The sequence below is a fragment of the Neovison vison genome, chromosome 13 (genome assembly GCF_020171115.1).
Source record: "Neovison vison isolate M4711 chromosome 13, ASM_NN_V1, whole genome shotgun sequence".
Taxonomy (NCBI): Eukaryota; Metazoa; Chordata; class Mammalia; order Carnivora; family Mustelidae; genus Neogale; species Neogale vison.
Window position 1 is genome coordinate 79,024,637 of NC_058103.1, and position 21,163 is coordinate 79,045,799.

General features: G+C 39.6%; 2 protein-coding genes across 3 annotated transcripts in view; one reads left to right on the forward strand and one right to left on the reverse strand.

The window, feature by feature from the left end:
- SHC4 (SHC adaptor protein 4) overlaps window positions 1–21,163 on the forward strand; it is a 139,469-nt gene that overhangs the window by 76,530 nt on the left and 41,776 nt on the right. Inside the window, exons 4-7 of one of the 2 annotated variants that reach the window (XM_044230116.1) lie at window positions 1,047–1,166; window positions 10,999–11,052; window positions 14,903–14,941; window positions 15,101–15,152. In XM_044230116.1, the coding sequence (XP_044086051.1) occupies window positions 1,047–1,166; window positions 10,999–11,052; window positions 14,903–14,941; window positions 15,101–15,152 (265 nt within the window). The remainder of the gene's footprint in view (window positions 1–1,046; window positions 1,167–10,998; window positions 11,053–14,902; window positions 14,942–15,100; window positions 15,153–21,163) is intronic. The other variant, XM_044230117.1, reaches the window with a different exon arrangement.
- Window positions 5,799–7,616, reverse strand: EID1 (EP300 interacting inhibitor of differentiation 1). The gene has a single exon (XM_044230118.1). The coding sequence runs from the start codon at window positions 7,520–7,522 to the stop codon at window positions 6,947–6,949; it is 576 nt and encodes a 191-aa protein (XP_044086053.1). The 5' UTR covers window positions 7,523–7,616; the 3' UTR covers window positions 5,799–6,946.

Below are 21,163 nucleotides of genomic sequence, written 5' to 3' on the forward strand. Positions count from 1 at the left end.
CAATTGTTCATAGCACTCTCTTATAATCCTTTTTGTCTCTGTTGAATTGGTAGTTACATTCCGCTTCCTCCCCCCACCCAGACTTTTGTTCCTGATTTTAGTACTTTGAATCTCCTTTCTTTTTTTCTGAGTCCATCTAGCTAATGCTTGGTCAATTTTGTTGATCTTTTTGAAGGACTAACTTTTGGTTTCATTGATTTTCTCTATGTTCTTCTTGTCTCTGTGTCATTGATCTCTGCCCTAATCTTTATTATTTCCTTCCTTCTACTAGCTTTGAGTTTAATTTGTTCTTCTTTTTTTGAATTTCTTAAGTTGTAAATCTAGGTTCTTGATTTGAGAGCTTTCTTCTTTTTTAATGTATGTGTTTGTGGTTATAAATTCCTCCCTTAGCTCCTCTTTCACTGTGTCCCATATGTTTGGTATGTGTGTTTTTCATACTTTTTTTTTTTTAATGATCACAAAAAACCTAGACAGCAACTCTTTCTTTTTTTAGACTGGTGTTGAAAGGGACTGGAGAGTTCAGCTAGCCCGAACTCTAGAGGAATTCCTTTCATTTAAATCAGACCCCTACTCCCAACACTTGGGGAGAAGGAAACGTACCAGAAACGTCCTGAGGGCTCAGATTTCACTACTTCCTAAAAAATTGGGTGCATTCTATTTTTAAAAACTTTATTTTTTTAGGGGCACCTGGGTCACTCAGTGGGTTAAGTCGGTGTCTTAGGCTCAGGTCATGATCCCTTGGTCCTGGGATCAAGTCCCGCATTGGGCTCTCTGCTAGGCAGGGAGTCTGCTTCCCTCCCCACTGCCTGCCTCTCTGCCTACTTGTGATCTCCGTCTGTCAAATAAACAAATAAAATCTTTAATAAATAAATAAATAAATAAATAAAACTTTTTTTTTTTTTAAAAAGAAGGATTCCATCTCATCTGTTTTGTGTAAAGTAAAATAGAGAGGAAGAGCATGTGTTTTGATCCATTTTTAATACTTAAAAGATTAATATTCTGTAACAAAATCCTTAACTTGAAGTGTTGTTTTGCTTTTTTCAAAGCCTCCGGTTAAGTTCCTATCAACAGTTCTTGGCAAAAGTAATCTTCAGTTTTCGGGAATAAACATTAAATTGACCATCTCAACATGCAGTCTCACATTGATGAATATTGACAACCAACAGGTAAGATCATGATGGTCATTTCAAGTTTAACATACCATGTATTTTTCTAGAAGAGCCAGCATAATCAAGAAAATAAAGTTTCAGACAGAGTGTGCCTTGAATTTAATAAGACACAAGGGGAAAAAATCTGCCAAGGATTTATGCATAACAGTAATTAGAACAACAGTATTATTAACCCATCACTGGCCATTAACTGCTTGCATACTTGCCTCTACCTAATTGGCTTTGTAATAGGGACCAAGGTACAAATAACATCGTACAGAGCATTTGGTAGATCATATTCTTGAGTCACTTGTTTATTACTTTCCACCAGTGCTCCCCAAAGGGAAAGCAATTCCATTTTCAGAATTAACAGTCTGTGTGTTGGATGGGTGGTGCAAATGAGGGACAGAGGGGAAGGGTGATGTTAGGGTTAATATTCTAGCAAACTGAAATTTAAGCATAAAACATTTTCTTCCAGCTTTTAAAGTAGAAATGCTTTGTAAAATGTTATTACATAAACACTTTTTTTTCTTCTTTGATGATTTATGATACCATGGTATGCCTGAGTTCTCACTGTGAACCTTATTTCTCAAAAAACAGCAAGCCTGAAGCAAATATAGACGATATACAGGCACTGGACTAAATGTATACCTTCAACTAGGGCACTAAATGTATACCTTCAACTAGGGCACTTACTTCCTGTTTTCTAAGCTAAATTCCTTATATCGGGTTATTTATGTGTGTTAGGGTCAAATTCTTCTTGGTCTAGTGTGTTATGATTTGAGGTTCTTAGCACTTAAGGTTTTACTCTATGGAGTCCCGTTGATCAGGGACTCATGGAAGGTTGAATGTGTAGTTGACTGTGATAAAAAACCCTTGGGCTTGGAGGTCACACATAGGTTGAAAACCTGGCTCAGCCACTAGCAAGCAAGTTACTCTACCACTCAATTTTCCTCGTTAGTGAAATGAGATTATAGTACGTATTCGCAGAGTTTCTGAAAGGTTGGATATAGCAATAGTGTGTTTCATTGGGTTATTTAGAGGATTAAGTAAGATCATCAATGTAAATCACTTAGCACAGCGCAGTACCTATTATTATTATTTACTTAAACATTTTTCCTATTTCCTTGAGACATTTTCATAAACTTGGTACTTGACAGGGAAAGCAAAATTTAAGAACATAAAATTATAAAATTTTCAGTAACATATAAATACAGTTATATACATTTTTTACTCCAATGTTTTTGCCAAAAAATTCACTTGCAGTTTTGAGGGCTGCTTTATTTTCTAAGTTCAAAAGGAGAGTAAAATATATTGCTTCCACAGAAGTATAAAACTCCAGAGGAAAATGCTTAATATGAAATAGTTCAAAATAAATTCCTATCTGGGCCCAGATTGATTATCCAAGGGAGGTGATATCACTAATGTATAATGACAGTAGAACATTTGAGGCTATGCTTGGAAGATGCAACAAATCTAGGTGGAAGGAAAACAGTCATTCAATCTTTCAGATGCTTTGCCCATAAGACATTTGTGAATGTAAAATTCATTTTTAGTTTTCACCTAAAGCTTATTGCCTTGAGCTGTGAGATCTCATTGAGTAGAGAAGCACTTGAATTATCTCAGAGTTTTGTAGTGGAGGAAGAGCAGGCAAATCTACAGCCGTCATGGTGATGGCCTTAGGTGCAGAATATAATGAGCATTTAAAAAAACGTTTTTTTCTCTGGGGTGACTGAAGGATTGGGGAATTTAGGAAGAGTAAGATTGTGTGTGGTAGGAGGCACAGTTTATTCTCATTTCTTTCTCTTCTCTTCTTTCATTTCTCTTTCTCTTCTACTACAGTTTTTCTGGGCTACTGCAATTAGAGGGGGTATTGTCAAGTGCCCTTCATCTTTCTGGAGGAATAGAAGTAGGGACAGCGGGCATGGGTGGCTTCCACTACCCATAGTTATAGCAATGAGTACCTCTGGAAGTGAGATTCTTTTCCACGCTGGTGGCATGGAATGGGAATGTGTTCAGCCCACTGCTGGAGAGAGGACCAAAGTTAGGATCTCATTGACCTCATACCCAGGTGCTGATTTTTAAAAATAATTTTGAACCATTCTTCAGGCCTATGGGAAATGGCTTGGTGGTGGTCAGGGGGAGGGGAGGCATAAAAAAGATGTGCGATTGTGGATGCTTCACTCAAGCAGCTTTGTAAATCCCATCAAAAGGGCAAGTAAAGGGGTGCCTGGGTGGCTCAGTGGGTTAAAGCCTCTGCCTTCAGCTCAGGTCATGATCCCAGGGTCCTGGGATCAAGCCCTGCATCGGGCTCTCTGCTTGATGGGGAGCCTGCCTCCTCCCCCTACCTGCCTCTCTGCCTACTTGTGATTTCTGTCAAATAAATAAATAAAATCTAAAAAAAAAAAAAAAAAAGGCAAGTAAAATGTTCAAGGAATGAAGGCAGCAGAGAATCGACCTTATAGATGTACATGAGAAATGATTTACTAATTGAATTCTCCTTAAAGAAAGCTACCTTTTGATGTTCTAAGATAAATACCAAGAAATATTAATGCCTCCCCTGTCCCAACTTCTAAGCCATACTTTGGACTGAAAACAAACAAGTTTACAGATACATTCATAGATGACAGTATTTATGGGTCAGATGGTTCACATTCATCTTCAGCCGCTGAGAACATCTTCAGGAATATAACCATTCACTCCCAGAAAATATCTCAAAGAACCTCGGAGGCAGAAAATAAAATATTAAACATGTAATGCTTGCAATTTTTAAAACTTACCACATTTTAGGATGGAAAACACATTTTGCAAAAGCAAGTTTTAGAGATTTTTGTATATTCCTTGTTTAAAAATTCAAGCAAGACTTGCCTGATGTACTTTAAAATGTTAGGGGGCTTAAGCAAAAAAATGTCAGGTTCGGTAGCTTCTGCTCCCACTATTCTTTACTCTTATCTATGATCCTACCATCAATTCTAACAGCTAGCGAAATGTTACTAAGGGTAACAGAGATAGAGAAGGTAAACCAGGCAAAAAATGGAGACATCCTTTAGTCTCCATGAAGAGAGGCCAGGCAGGTAGTGCTTATTGTCCAGCTACAAGAAAAACAATGGCCCAAGCATAATGATATATGGTGACTTCCTCTTGGCCTCCATGTTGTGGAGACAACACTGGAAAACATGGTAGTACAATATAGTCCCATGTAAAGGGAAATTGGATACTTTTCCCATATAACTATGGGTCAAGGGTTACCTGATCAACTTTTGTGGAGGTAGAAAATGGAAATCTGGCAGTTTTACACCTCTCTCTGGATTATGAGATGTTGGTCTTTAATTAGGAACTAAAATTTTAAGCATGAGGCAAACAAAATAGATGTATGTCCTTAGGGCAGCCAATGTAGGACAATCTGATCTAAGCAAAAATTTATTATATGATAGATCCAGAAAACTATCCACCACCCCCAATCACCCTACATACTCATAAGCTTTTCAATGTTCCCTCTCCCCATTCCACATCCCCACCCTCTCCCGTTCACAAAATAAGGAGCGGAATCTCTCTAGAACTCCCTTCTTTAGTTCCCATCAGCCCAGATTTGAACCAGGTTAGGCTGGTTTCAATTAAGTGTTAACTTTAACCTTTAAAACAAGTGATTTTACACTTTCAAAGGGGTGTTAAAATGCTACCATTTTCTATCTTCAGTAAATACAAACAAGTATTAATTTCAATGATCTCAGATTATGGTCTGTTTTTCCAAGACCAGCAATCCAACCACCAAGAGGGGTCCGTTATGTTGTCCAGGTCTTTCTCCTCAAAATGAGTTTTCACCAGGGAGTGATTTTCTTTTCCTCTCCTCTTGCTCCCTACTCAGTCCCAGAGAGGAACCTAATCACACTTCCTTATTGTTTTTTTTTTTTCTATTTTCTGACATCTTTATCTGGAGGTACACGCAACTGGTCAGTTACCTGTGTCCTGGCATCCTATGCCCCACCCCCAAATTCAGTTAGTTCACATCATACAAGCAATTATCTATCCAGACTCATCGAGTTGCAGCTATAAGCTGCTTGAAAATGCAGTGAAAGTGAGGCATGGGATTGGCAGGATTCAGATGGTTAAGTACTAACATCTCACTTTCTATTATTTCCCGATCTATCTATCCTCTTCTTTACCAAGCTGGTATTTAAATAATTATGATCATTCTTATTACTCCTCCACTTTACAGAAAAGAAACCCCTTACTTAAACTAAAAGATGACTGTAATATAAATAAGGCTGAGTTGTAGTGTTTTGTGTCCTTTACTGCCATAAAGAGCAGATGGTACCTTTCTGTTGATCATCAGACCTACTTATACACTGTTTTACTGGGCACAGCTTTCTGATATAATTATTCTTATACAATTTCAGAGCCTTAATAACCGCAGCAACATGCCACTAATAGAACAGGTTTTCTCAGGCTGGCAAATTCTTTTATAGGAATTTGCCAAGTTTAATATCCACAAGTTATTCTATAAATCAGGTATTTGAAGCTGGAGCACTTTCCCTTATAAACAGTGGTTAAATTTAAACCATAAAGTGACTTCAGTAATAAAATAGAATAGCACAATACAATAAAAAGTAGTGTTTAAAGTATGTGAACAATACTATTGGCCAAACAAAGTACACAGAACAAGAAATTTTATTATCTTGAATGCTGGTGCATAACCAATAACAAGCTTAATTAGAGGAGGAGACAGAGGAAAACTTCAGAAACTGAGGTGGATTTCTGGGCAGGTTTAAAACTTTTAAAGGTTGAGGGCATAATTGCTCAGTCTTTTTTTTTTTAGATGTAGGGCTTTCCTTTTACTTGACATTTTCACTTTAACAGTTCTTACGTTATGAAGTTCAACCCAAGTCTTTCACCTGTAAAATTAAATGAAAAAACAGAGAGCAAGTAAAACAATTTTTCTATTACGTAGGAGTATTAGAAATCGTTTTTCTTTCACATACATTTTCATGCCTAAATTTGATGTTTATTATGGATGTTTTAATTTTTGAAATTAAAAATGGTAAGACAATGAATTTCCTTGAATTATAGATCACAGTAGCCTTATAAACGATCAAGATACATGTACAGACAAAATTTCAGATGCTCTTGAAAACACATTTTGAGATACAGCATACGTGACACATATTTCTTTTGGGGTTTGCTTATCTTTTGGGGATACTGAAGAATACCCAATTTATTTTACACTAAAAATTCAGCCTCTGATCACTAGCTTGTACAGACCACAAAGTAGAATCTTCAGAGTTCTCTCAAGAGGCTCTCAGTAGGCTTTCAGTCCAAATGATTCAGAAATCTTGAGTCCTAAATTGCATGTATTAGTTACTTTTTCTTATGTAATTAATATCACTGGGGTCTTGTACTTGTTTGTCTTGGGTCTTATTCTTGCAAATAAGAAACTCTTGTCTTTAACTTATCCTTGCAAAACCATTCCTTACAGTGAAATGTGAAAGATATTTTCCCCAATGCAAGGAAAATAATCTGGATCAATGACAAAGTCCAAGCCACAGGTGTTTCAGGAGCATTTTGAAAACAGATTTCCGCAGTCCTAAGACGTTTCTTCTCCTTCTTCTTTAGCAATTCCTTTTCATAACTGTGCAGTCACTGCCCTGTTATATTCTGCAAAACCACCACCACACGCAAAAAAAAATTTTTTTTGAGGATCAAGTTTTTCATTGGCACCGTACGATCTGGAATGAACCCAAAAGGCAGTGGAATGCTGGGTCTCTCCTCAAGTAGTTTCCTCCTCTTTTAACAGCATTTAATTACTCTCTATCAATAATCTCATCACAGCCGAGTTCTTCGGTCAGGCGATTGACAACCATAAGGGAAAAAAGCTCTTCGATAAAAGCCAACTGATCAAACGGGGTCTTCTCATAATGCATTTGAAACCCGCCATCCAGGGCTGCTTCCCTTGCTCTGGATGTTCTCAGAAACATCTTGTTGGCTTCTTCCAGGGCTGCGGATACTCTGTAGCCTGCGCCGCTCAGCTGCTCCTCTTCGGGATAATCATAGTCGTCCTCCCAGTCATCAAATTCCTCGCCCTCGTCCTCGCTCTCGAAGTCAGGGCCCGCGAGCTGGCCTGGCTGCTCCCCAGGGCTGGGCCGCTGAGCCAGGCCTCGTCCCCCCTGGGGTTCCACCATTGGCTGGGCAGCCTCCTCCTCCATGGGGCCTTCCTCCTCGAGCTGTGGCGGAGCCCCGATGCGGGAGGGGTTCGGGGACGGCTCCCGGTTCCCGCTGCCTACCTCCATCTGCGGAAGGTCACCCTCGCCGGACATCACGTCCATCTGCAGGTCGTTGCTCTCTTCATACAGCTCGGACAGCTCGTTCATTTCCGACATTGTCCAAGTAGCTCAAGCTCTGGCAAGGCGTTTTTGCAAAACCGGAGCTACGCGGCCGAGCGGTTCTGCGCGTGCGCCAACGCCGCGCGCTTGCGTGACCCTGTGCGTTTGCGCGACCCCCAGACTACGCCTCGCGCTTGGCTTGCCCCTCGGGCGGGAGGTGCGGGGAGGCGTGGTCCCGCTTTCGGTGGGTTCAAATTCCGTAGCTAGACCCCCCCCCCGCGTATAAGAGTTCTGTAATCTGCGCTTTGCTTAACCGGTACGCTGCTAAGGATGCTGTGAACTTGAAAATACTGCACGTGGCCTCTGTAACAACTTTTAGTCCTCCTCCCCTTGCTCCTTCCCCTTCTGCTCTCTCCTCCTGCTCCTCTTCCTCCCACGCCCGCAATCGCCTCTGCTCCAAGGCTTTAACCACCTTTCATCTATGCACTTCTAAAATCCACACCTCCAAATCACAGTGTTCCCAGCCACACAACAACATACTGAGAACTCATGCATTCAGCGCTTCTGTTTGCCCCATCTTCAAAAAAGTTAAATTCACAAACATACTATCTATCTTAAAAAGATAGCTGCTGAAGGAGTACTTGGTTCCATTTATTTTCTCAGACGGTAACCTCCCACTGTGATCAGTTTGGTGTGTATTCTTTACATCTTTTTCCTTTGCCTTTATATGGCTCTTTACGTCCTCGTGAGGAATCTTACTTTATGTGGGCGTTTTGTTTTTGCTTTTGCATGCTTACATAACTTTTCAATGACAAAACAAAAAGCCTCTCAGCAATGTTTTGAAGATTTAGCTTTCTTAGTATACATAGATGAGTCTTTTTTTTTTTCATAGCTTGTCGTCTGTATAACTATAGTTGACCTAACTATGCGCAAAAAATTCCCATTTTTCGATATTATGAACTATGGGTAAATCACTTCCTCTAGATGTGATTTTTCGGTATTATGAACTATGGGTACATAACATTTCTTTAGAATAAATAACCTAGAAGTGGAAAGGCATAATTGTAGGGTATGCGTACTTTAGTTTTAATACATAGTGTCAAACTGTTCTCCAAGATTGCTATACAAATTTAAGACCCCCTCAACAGTGTTTGAGAATATCCTTGCCGCACATGGTTTTGTTGAGCAGTTTTATCAATTTAATGTTATCTTGTTTTATTTTCCATAGCCTTGATTTCTTGGAGATAATTTTCCCAATATATTTATGGAACATTTGTATTACTTAGGAAAATTAGCTGGGCTTATTTTTGGTTTATTTCTTTTTATTATTGGTTTGCAGGAATTTCTTATAAACTATATGAGTACTTTGTTTTACATGTTGCAAGTATATGGTCCTGCCTGTTATTATTTGTCCCATTTCAGGGATTCTTTTTTCTTTTTTTTTGTACCACAGTCTTAAAATGAGTTTTCCTATAACCAAATTGAAGGTTTTTTTTTTTCTATATGTCTTTTTCTTTCTATTAATGTAGATTTTCCTACTTCACAGATCACAAGCATAGTTTTTTATTTGTCTTCTAATATTTGAATAGAACTTTTTATGGATAAAACATTTATATAAATACTATGAGAACAGGCTTCATTTATATATTTTTTACATATATTCAGCTAATTCAACCAACCCCACTAATTTAATCACTGTCCTTTTGTTGGCTGTTTGGTGCCACATTTGTCATAGACTAAAAGACAATGAATGTGTGAGTTTGTTTTTAGACTCTGTATTCAAATGAATTTCTACAGTTTTATAGTATGTATTGCTGATAAAGAAGATCTTCTCTCTTTGTTCTTTAAAAAATTGCCTTAGTTTTTTGCACATTTGTTCTTCCATGTGAATTTTAGAAGTAGCTTGAAATGTTATCCGAATGACATAGGTGGAATTTTTTTGGTATTGCGTGGAATTTACAGATTAATTTGGGAGAGAATTGACATCTTTATACAATATTGTCTTCTCATCCATAGAAGTGATATGTATCTTTCTCCTTGTTTGTGTCTTACTTATACCCTTCAATAAAGTTTTCTAAAAAGGCTTACGTGATTCATACTAGCTTTATACTTAGGTACTCCTTTAAAATAGACCCTTCACTGCAATACAATGTCTGATGAGCTATTGTTGGTATGTAGGAATGACAGTTGATCTTTGTATATTGATTTGTTTTTAGTAATCACTTTTAACTGAAATACAAATATAGAAAAGTGCCCAAGTTATAACTGTGCAGCTGGTTATTACAAAATGGACATATTTTGTACAACCACTACCCAGCTCAAGAAACACCATTTGCAGTATCCCAGAAACCATTTGCTTTTTCTTCCTTTGCTCCGCTATCGCCACCATCCTGATTTCAAACAGAATAAAATTCTTTTGCCCGTTTTTGAACTTTAAAGAAACTAAACCATGCACTGTATATTCTTTGTGTCTGGCTTCTTTTGCCCAAGAAATGTGTTCTTTGCTACATAGTAGTCCATTGTTTGAATATCACAGTGATCATCATTGGGATTGTTTCCTGTTTTTTAACAAACAGGAATATTACAAACAGGGCAGTTTGTATATTACAAACAGGGCAGTAATTATCTTTCTTGAGAAGATCTTTGGTGCATATATTTACACCATCCATTGGAATACAGCTAAGAGTAGAATTGCTTGGCCATCTTATGTAAGCAGAATTGTATATAGGTTAGGTTAAACAATTCTGAAGATGAGATTAGCTAACTCATGCACAGCTGGTATTTCCACGAACCTTCAAAACAGTATGAGAAATACTTCTCTGTAAATTGGTCATTACACTGTGGTTTCCAAACAAGCCTAAACTCTCGAGTGAAAGAGATCATCTTCTTTGCTAACTAATGCAGGTCACTTAGATAGTCTACTTCATATTGAAAATCTTAACTTTAGAGCCTTTTGGTGGTGAAGGACTGAACTCAATTCAAACTAACTTATGTAAAAATAAATAAATAAAATAGAAAAACGCATAAAAAGATAAAGGGGGAAATGTGTTGGTTGAAATGATGGACTAAATATTACCCCCAGATTTTTTTTTAAACTCTCAGCTCTGATATTCTCCAGAGGAAAAGCTTCATTTTTCCATCAGGCTTTTCCCAGATGTCAGCAAAGGATGGCTCCCAGAAGCTTTGGACTTAAACTAAGGCCCTTAATGGCAGAGGTGCATTCCTTCCTATTATCAATTTCACTTCCTCCCCTTGATATTGATTGGCTTTGCTTTATCCAGAGGGTAAAGCCCATTCTGATGAATTAGGCTTGAATCATGTGTCCAGCCATAGGAAGAGGGGCAGAGAGATTGGCATGTCAAACCTGCTTGAACCTCATGAGATTGTTACAGAATGGGGATGGAGTAGTTTCAAAGATGCTGAGCAGGCAAAAACAAAACATACAGCTGTATGTCCATCACTGTTAGATTGTATGTAACCAGTTATAATTAATTTGTAGCATCATACATGTTTGATCTGTTTATGTCTTACAGATTATTGCAAATCATCATATGCAGTCTATTTCATTTGCCTCTGGAGGGGATCCTGTAAGTATCGACTCACGAAAGATCTTTTTGTAAGAGTTAAAAGAACTTCCATGTCGAGCATGTTAGCCACTATCTGTCTTTTCCAGTGTTTTATTACAATTTGTGAATAGTTGTGTACCATCAAAGATTTGGCTTTGACAAAATATTTTCTGTTACTGAATTTTAAAATATTTGGATTAGTAGAAGAGCTAATAATATTTCATTGTGTTGTGAGTCATGGAGTTATCATCTGAAACTCTTCTGGTAGGTGACATTTTAGATGTTAAGTCATGAAAAACAAATATGTTATACATGTGTTGCCAGTCCTCCCTCCGCATCGTTCTTAACACAGAGTTCCAGGCAGAGCCTTTTAAGCAATGGATTTGGCATATGAGGGGAAGCCTTGTTGCCATTCTGGCTGTCAACCAAGGTCACTAAGTCTAACATAAAATGAGCAACCAGGTTTGCAGAAGCTCATGGAGGGAATACTTAGCTAACAGGAGAAAACTGCAGTTCCTTCCGCCCTAGAGCCCACATTTCCCATGAATTGTGGAGACTAAGCAAGTGCTTGCTCTCTAAACCTACTTTATAGAGTAAAAGGTCATTCCCTGACTCCCTACTCCATCACTTCTGAAGCAGTGAAAGGAGAGAGTTGTTGAAGTTAGGAAGCTTGTGACTGACCAAGAAACAGATCTGTTTGAACTGGGGGTAGAGGGAGGATTTTATTGCTCCATGATACTGGGACATTTTTCGTCTCCCTGCAAACATAGAGAAGCTAGAAGTGGACTGAGTTTGATATTCATAAGGATTGAACATGAGTAAGGTCAAGAATTTAAGGGGAGCAGATATAGACCCTGTTCTTCCTGACAATGTATTACCTTCTTTTCTGCTGAGAATTTATTATTAAAGATTGTATCCTTTAGAAATAAGGGAATAAAATCCAGTATAATAGTGTTTTTTTTTTCTATCCCCCCACATTTAGTTTCTCATTTCCAACTGAGGAATCAAAGAGAGGGTCATAAATTATAGGACATATAATTCAGAAATCTAAAAGAGGTATGGAACATTAGTAAAAACTAAATCTGGCGGCTGATGTCACTGCCAGGTGTTGATCTCTATGTTAAATATTTAAAAGGAAAAACTATTGTCTATTCTAAAATGAAATGAAGTTCTGAAGTTACTCTGTTGTAATCATTGCTTCCCTTACTGGCATCTAAAGTAAGTGACTTTCTTCCTTTGGTTGTTGGTGTAACTTTTTTGTGCTTGAAATATATAGTTAAATGCCATTTAAATTGCCCTATTCTTTAAAAATTTCAGTAATTACTTGTCTTCACATTGGCTACCAATGACTCAAAATATTCAAGTGTGTCAAACCTAAACATCCTGTCTTCAGCACTTATTTGAAGCATATGGAGGAAAAAATCCCATTTATGGGACTTCAAGTCACTTTTTTTTTTTCTTTTATTAATGGATACTTAATTTTCCCTTTAAGCTTCTCTATTTTCTCAGCTTTCAATTTTGGGTATAGTTATTTTCCAATGAATATATCAGTTCCCTGGGCCTACCATTTAATTAATATGTAAACCAAATTTTAGGAGTTCTCCCTCTTCCCCAAGAGATTCCACAGATGGCTAAGTGTGGATTCATTAGCAAACAGGGGGCATGCGAGGTGTCTAGCACATAGCAGCGGCAGTGTGGGTCCAGTACTGAACCTGAGCTCCCATCCAGCCAGCCTTGTAATCTGGCCTTGACAGTGACAGCAAAGGGATGTGTTTGGTAGCAGAGAGGGTTGACTGAATCCAGCCTGAAAAGGTCAGCATTGTCTCTTCTCTTCCTAACCCATTATAGCTCAGTCATCCATAAAAGAACTCAAATACTATCCCTTAAGTGATGTAATGAGTTCTATGAGTGAAGTTTTAAAAATAATTATAGGTGTTTGCCCTAAATTTCCCTTTCACGTTACAAGGGTTGCTGTCATTTTATCATCAATATGCAAATCATCATTCACCCTTGGCATGCCTACATGAGGTCTGTCACAGTTCTCCAGAACCCTAATTCTTTTTAGATGGTCTTCACGTGCCATGAGTTCTTTACCTTACAGCCCACCAAAGCTTTGCCCTTACCAAAAACAAATGGGAAAAAATTTGTAGCCCTGTGGGGAAGTTTGTACTTACAGCTTTGGGGGGGACCCCTGTGCTTTGTGCTACTGGGACAAAAGCCTACTATTTGAATTTAAAACAGAAAACAGGAGCCACTGCAAGAATTGGTATTCAGGGTCCCCCAGGTAAAATGCCAGGCTTTGGAGTCAGTGAGACTTGGCTTATTTAACCTTTCCTAGCTCCGGAACCCTCATCTCTAAAATGCGAGTGACCACCCTTGCCTCACAGCATGTAAGAATAACGTGAACTCAAGTGCGTAAGCTCCTTGCACTGTGCCTGGCACAGTGGGATGGGAGATAGCTATCAGCACCATTGCTAGCACATGGCCATAGCTTTGTTTGGGACACTCCCTAAGATCGTGTACAACTTCACAGCTAACTGGGTGCAAGATGCTAAAAGTCTCCATGGCTCGATGTGGTGCCTTTCTTTCCAAACAGATTTCCTCCCAAGTTTAAGAAATCTGGCTATTCTTCCTTACCTCTTGACCTTTGCTCACCCTTACCTTTACTCTCTCCTCGAAGGCATTTACTTGTCTTCCTCTCGTCAGTCCTGAAGACAGTTCTTGGTAATGCTTCTGTATCTCTATATACTTTCTCCTTTTCAAAAATGCATTACAAGTATGTCACAAATATATTTTCTTGTATTTTTTCCATTATTTGGGCCTTTTAACATTCTTTAGATTCCCCCAGATGTGTACAGTTGTAGAATTTTAGAACTGTAAGACTGCTGGAGCCTGTTGGAGGATGAGGTCTCACAACCTCTTTCCCATCATCCAGCGCCCCAGACAGTGTTGCTGGTATCCTGCCACCTCTTCAACTTGATAAATAGCAGCCAAGCCCCCAGCACTTGTGGCTTTGCTTCTAAATTCATATAAAACAAAGCTCATAGATGTGACCTTATTTATTTACAAGATATTTCAAACCTTTTATCTGTTAGCATAAGATAAATTTACTTAGGCGTTTGTTATTTTTTAAAATAACCAAAGACCAGCTATGCTGACCCTGAGATCTGCTTCCTGCGTGTTTCACTATGGGTTACTCAGTGATTGCCCTTGAGGGTATTGTACACGGGCTTTTATTTCCTGCCAGTTGATTGTATCTTCCCTCTGGAGAGTCATACTTCTAATCTGCAAATGGCACTGTGTGTATTTTTTTTTTTCCCTGAGAACTGAGATAACAAAAAGCATCTTTAATTATTAAAATCTTATCACTCATCAGTTTACTGTTTCAATAAAAGTCAGAATTACCAAGTGGTTTTTGTTTGTTTTTACAAAGTCAGCCACACATCTTTCTGAACTCCTTGGATTTTTCATGGGTTCTCGTTTTCAAAAATGATTTTTCCTTTCTAGATACTGATCAAATAAATGCTTTGTATTTTTGCTTTGTTACTTCTTAAGTTAACTCACACCGCACACAAGCAAGCTAACAACCACAAAACCCAGGGTGTCTCTGTAATTGACTTACTTTCTGACATAGATGGTGTCTCTTGGGTCAACTGGGAGATCATGGCACCACCTCCTAGTTTATGAGTCCCTCGTGATGGCATAACCTCTGGTATGTCACCTGTCAACACAGGAGACACTCATGGTCTCTAACCATTTTTACAGAACGTATGTCCTAATATATTCCCTGTCTAGATTCTTTTTTAGTCTCAGTGAAAAAGTATCATTCAATCTGCCTCCAAATTTTTAATTTTCAACTTCTCTCTCCAAGGGGCAGAGGATGTGGACTTCACAATGGCTGGACTACACAGTGTGTATTTATGTTCCCTCCTAGGATGCTTTGTTTTTCTCTTTAAGTAGAAACATTTGTATGTAAGTCCTTACTTCAGTATCATGTCCTAAATGTACTCTAATCTTTGAACAGTGCAATCCGTTCATGTTAAATGCAATCGTTTTCCCTTTTTTATAGGATACGACGGACTATGTTGCCTATGTAGCTAAAGATCCAGTTAATCAACGAGGTATGGAAAGCAACTTCTAGATTTTCTGAAGAGCTGGTAGATAGTACCTTTAAAAAGGAACAAGCAGTTCTTTTCAATATACAGAGTGAGGATCACTAGAGTGGCATAATAGTATGTGAATCTGAGCTAAAGCAAATAGCCCTGCTTCCAGAACAAAGTGGAAAAAATATATATAGCTGGGATTTAAATCCCAGTCATTTGAGGGACCCTTATACCAGAAAGCTTATTATCTATTTGTATAATCAAAAGGGAAGCTGTTTTGGCTATAATAGAAGGGGCTGGCTGCCACATCCCCAGTGAATGAATAACTTACAGAGAAGACCAAGCCAGTGAGGTTATTGGCCTGCATCAGGCTTGGCAAGTGTGCTTGTGTGCATGTGTGTGTGTATTTGTGTATGTGCATACATGTATGTGAGTATATGTGTGTTGAGCCTGTGCATTTGTTGTCCAAAGTGTCCATGTCACTTTGAGTGTCTGGCTTTTTCTCATTTTGGGATCTCAGCTTAAATGTCTCTTCTTCCTTTTTTTTTTTTTTTAAAGATTTTATTTATTTATTTGACAGAGAGAGATCACAAGTACACAGAGAGGCAGGCAGAGAAAGAGAGGGAAGCAGGTTTCCTGCTGAGCAGAGAGCCCGATGTGGGACTCGATCCCAGAACCCCGAGATCATGACCTGAGCCGAAGGCATCGGCTTAACCCACTGAGCCACCCAGGCGCCCCGAATCTCTCTTCTTCCTAGAGATCCTTGACTGATAGCACCTCCTATCTCCAGTAACATAGCCCACCTCACTGCATCATAATACTTTATTTCTCTTCTTATTAACACTTAGCCCACATTTTTATTATTTTATTTACTCATTTGTGGATGTGTTTCACGCCTGTCCTTCCTACTGAAAGCTCCATGAGGCAGGAACCTGTCTACCTTATTCATTGTTGTTTCCAAAGGACTCATCAAAGAGCCAGGCACATAGGTGTTGCAACAAAAACAGCTATCTTTGTTGAGTGTCTCAGTGAATGGAAGAGTTGAACTGATTGGATTTCTCATCACAGGATTTAGGAAGATTGCCTAAGTAAACTCATCTCCCAGTGAAACTTTGGGATAGGGGCCTGAAGTTTCTTAAGTCATTGGGCCTCTTTAGACAGATATGGTTAGTGCTGCCTTTCATCCCTGATTCCAAGCCATTTGACTCCATTTTTAAAAAAATTTTAAAAGATTTTGGTTTTTTTAAGAGAGAGAGAGAGAGAGCATGAGAGGGGAGAAGGTCAGAGGGAGAAGCAGACTCCCCACCGAGCTGGGAGCCTGATGTGGGACTCGATCCCCAAACTCCAGGATCATGATCTCAGCCAAAGGCAATGGCTTAACCAACTGAGCCACCCAGACTCCCTTTTTTAAAATATTTTTTTTAAGATTTTTTTTTTTACTTAGAGAGTGAGCGCATCTGATTCCTCTTTTAAGGATAAGTCTTAAGTTGCTGCTTCTCCTCTACTCGAACCTATTAGGGCAGCATTGTCTGCCACCCCAAGGATAGAGGTTGACCCAGCACATTAATTAAGTACACATGAAGTAGAATTTGGACATTCAGAGAGCCACACGACAAAGGGGTCGAAGTGTTGTACGTGGCACACTGGGGGTGGGACAGTACATGAATAGAACACATTTCCTAGAGTGCAGGTTGGTATAATGGAGAAAAGAATTCCGAGGGACATCCAGAGGGAGATAGAATATACCTGATCAGTAGGAACTTAATCTCCGAGTAAATAGGTGGAAAATGCTGTTTATAAAGCAAAGTTTCAGAAAGATTTATTTGGGAATAGAGTGGATGCAGAGAGAAACTTAAGGCAGGGAGATCTGTTTGGAAGCTATTATGACAGTCAAAAAGGAAATGATGAGGACCAGCTGCTGGCACAGGACCTGGCACGTAGCAGATGAGCAGCAAATGCTTGCCAAAAGCACACGGCTCAGTGAGATGGAAAAGAAGAAACAGGTGACAAGAACCAAGCAATACTCCACTGAAACTGACTCACTGTACACCGTATGATGAAGAATGGATCACCATCAAAGAGGAGGACGAGAGACAGGAACTAGTGCAGGGGAGCGGGGGTCTAGGAATGGAACACAACCAAAGATACCAGAAAAGAGCAACTTCTTTTAATTAAGCCCGAGTTTCCCGAGAGAATAACTGCAATGCTATTTTGGGGAAGGGCTCTGAACAACAAAGCCTTTTCTCTTAACCTGAAAGGACAGGGTGAAAGGAAGAACGAATAGATCAGGAACTTTAGATGTTGAGTAGCTTTGCCATCAGTCACTGCATAGCTCAGTCATGTCATTCCTCTTCCGTGAATGCTGGTGATGAGTTCAAAGACTGATGCCAGTAGCTTGCTTTCTAGGGCAACGGGTCTACCTAGAAAATAGATGATTTAGAAGCATAGGGTCTTTTTCCGGGTGCCTGGCTGGCTCAGCCTGTTAAAGCGTCTGACTCTTGATTTCAGCTCAGGTCATGATCTCAGGGTCCTGGGATCAAGTTGGCATCAGAATCTCGCTCATTGCGGGGGTCGGGGTGAGTTTTCTCTCTCTCCCTCTCCTTCTGTCCCTCACCCGTGCACTCTCTCTAGAATAAATAAATCAGTCTTTAAAAAAAAAACAAAACAGTAATTTTCTTGGATTAAAAAGTTAGCATCTCCTCATCCTTATTGCTCCTTTTCCAGTCCCCTCCTTCCCTTTCTTATTTATCTTGGTTACGGAAACTTCCATGAGAAGCCACCCTGTTGTCAGCATAGCCCCCTGCTTGCACACCCCTCTAGTGTCAAATCCCTTCTCCTCACCTGAGCCCCTGGGCTTTAATTTGTGCACAGAGGTGCTGACACAGCTTTCAAGCCTGCAAATAATTATTACATACTAATATGAAAGGGGCTGAGCTAATCGCTGTGAAGGTAAAACACTTCCTGGTCAGCCCGGGCTCATCATTTAGTGGGAGAGAGAACATGGCGTGTTGGAGGTGCATGGGAGAAGGGGGAAGGCCAACCACAGCATGTGGACACAGCAGGTACTCCGTCAGGACTTGTGGGAGAAGTGAGTCCAGGCCCGGGTGAAAAAGCCGTGTAATGAGAGCTAAGGGCTGGGTGTTTGGGTGTGTGAGTGTGTGTGTAAAGGTGGGGTTGCAGAGAAAGGAAGGAAAAGAAGTAGGGGAGCCATGGCTGAAAAGCTTGGCCCGAAACAGTGTAGAGGGCTTTGAATGATGGCCACAAGGTCACTGGGAGCCTCTGAAGATTTTGAGCTTTATAACCATTATTCTGGCTTCTGCCATTTTACTGAAATGGCAGAATGATAACTTTTCTGGCATTTGTTTTTGTGAAAGTGATACCAGAGGGCGGAAAACAGTCTGGAATTGTGGAGTCCAGTTCGGAGGACATCTTATTAGTCCCAGGCAGGAATGGTACTGCTTATGCTGGGGGAGGAAGGAACATTTTGGACACATCTGTGAACTAATGGAAACTGGCAACAATTTAGATAGGACAGTTGTTGAAGAAATAGAAATCAGATGTTCCTGAGGACTTAGATATATATACAATGCAAATACCTCAATACGGGGGGTTGGGGGGGGGCTCGTAGTAAGTATATAATAAATGGTAACTATTATTATCCTGTGTGATATGGATTAGTGTTGCCATTAAAGAAACAGGGATTATTACAAACTGGAAAAAAGACAATCCACTAGAGAAACGGGGAAAAGATCTACCATTTATTGCATGCTTGCCCCGTGGTAGGCATCGTCTCATTTCATCCTTACAGCAACCCTCTGAGGTCAGTATTAATTTATTCTTTATTATAAAAGCAAGCACTGGCGTTGAGAAAAGTGAGATTGTTTTCTTTTTCTTTTTTTTTTTTTAAAGATTTTATTTATTTATTTGACAGAAATCACAAGTAAACGGAGAGGCAGGCAGAGAGAGAGAGAGGGAAGCAGGCTCCTTGCTGAGCAGAGAGCCCGATGCGGGACTCGATCCCAGGACCCTGAGATCATGACCTGAGCTGAAGGCAGCGGCTTAACCCACTGAGCCACCCAGGCGCCCCGTGAGATTGTTTTCTTAAGCTCAGCCATCCACTTCCGAATCAACTTCCAGGTTCTGAGCACACCTTTACAAAAAACATTACAAGGCACTGAGAAACATTTAAAAAATTTTACAGGTTTACTAGCTATGTTGTTAGCAATCAAATTATCATAGATATCGTATTTCATCTTCAAATTTCAAATACAGAAAAAAAAGGTAAAATGGGTTTAAAGTAGTAGTTATTCTTAACAATGCCGGCAGGAGCACGGATCCAAATGTTTTGGAGAGCAAGTTGACAATTTGCATCCAAAGACTTAAAAAAGTAAATACTTTTGAACCAGCAATTTAACTTCCAGAGAAATAATTAGGATATGCACAAAGATTAAGCAATAAAGATCATTGTCATATATTATTTATATAATAGAAAAACTGTAATTAATTCAATATTCATGAATAGCACATTATGTAAATGAATCCATAGAATGTACTACCATGGCAGCAATTTAAAGCTAGTGTTACAGAAGAATAAATAATAACCTGGGGTAAATGTCGACAATGTTATCAAGTGCAAAAAGCAGATTGTGAGAAGTGTGTGTAATATGACCCAGGTAATTTTTTGGAGGTAGATATACTTAGAAAAAGATTGGAAAGAAAAAGATGTCAAAATATTAATAGCAGTGGGCACCTGGGTGGCTCAGTGGGTTAAGCCACTGCCTTCGGCTCAGGTCATGATCTCGGGGTCCTGGGATCGAGTCCCGCATCGGGCTCTCCGCTCAGCGGGGAGCCTGCTTCCTTCTCTCTCTCTGCCTGCCTCGCTTCCTACTTGTGATCTCTCTCTGTCAAATAAATAAATAAAATATTTAAAAAAAATATTAATAGCAGTAATCTTCAGGTAATGAGACATCTTTTTTTTCTTGGTGCCTTTTTATTTTCTAAAACTCCTGCAATGAATATTTATTATATTTGAAAAAAGAAAAAAATTATCTAAATCCTTGAATAAATTTTAAAAAATGCTGAAACCAGAAAGAAGACGTTATAGAATTACATAATGAGTTTGGTTCACGTAGGGGAAATATTTAGTAGGCAGGAGAAGCTCAAGGTCGGGAAGGGGGAATGTAGGGGGAAATGAGGGGGGAAAGGAATGGAGGATGAGAGGATGGGGACTCGGGGAGACAGAGATAGAGACAGAGACCAGGCCTTCAAGTTCAGGTTTGGGAAAACTGTGACTTCATAGCCCTAAGAGTAAGATCACTGAAGGAGAAACCTCGAAAGGAGAGAGCCAAGAGTCTCAGGGAGTAGAAATCAGAAGAGACTGTGAAGAGCCAGAGGGATAGGCAGGGGAAGGAGAGAAAATCAGGAGATGAGTATCACCTAAGAAGGACGGAGAGCGCATTTCTCTGGGAAAAGATATCCCAGAATAAGACACCTCAGAACGCCACATACTGAAAAGGAGTTAGGGGCAGTGAAGGCGGGCAATGCCCTTCTGTCCAGCAATTAGCAGGCCATTTCTCCCTTCGGAAAGCACACTGTCAGTGGATGGGATAAAGGGTAGGAGGAGGCCAACCTCAGGGATGAGGAAGAACATAGCCCAGCAGTCAGGGGAAACCAGGGCTCAGTGCTAAGAATCCTGAATGTTCCCACTGCTTCTTGTTTGTTCAGTTCAGTTTTAGCATTAGTATATTCAAGTCAGGGCCGTGGTCACTTTTTCCCATCTTGGCTAGGACCTCTTAGTGATCTCCACATTTTATGAAAAGCCTTTTCTACAGTTACAGTTTTCTTAGTTACTCTAAGAATGTTTTGAATTTACTTAGTGACTAATACAGCTTGCCCCTGTAATTGCTGTGGATAGGATTTCCGTATCCTCTTCACCTTTCACTCCAAGTGGGTAGTAGTCCAGGAAGGTCTAAATATTTTCTCTGTATCTAGTATGTGAAGAGGTCCCAGTTTACGTGGGAACAGGAAGG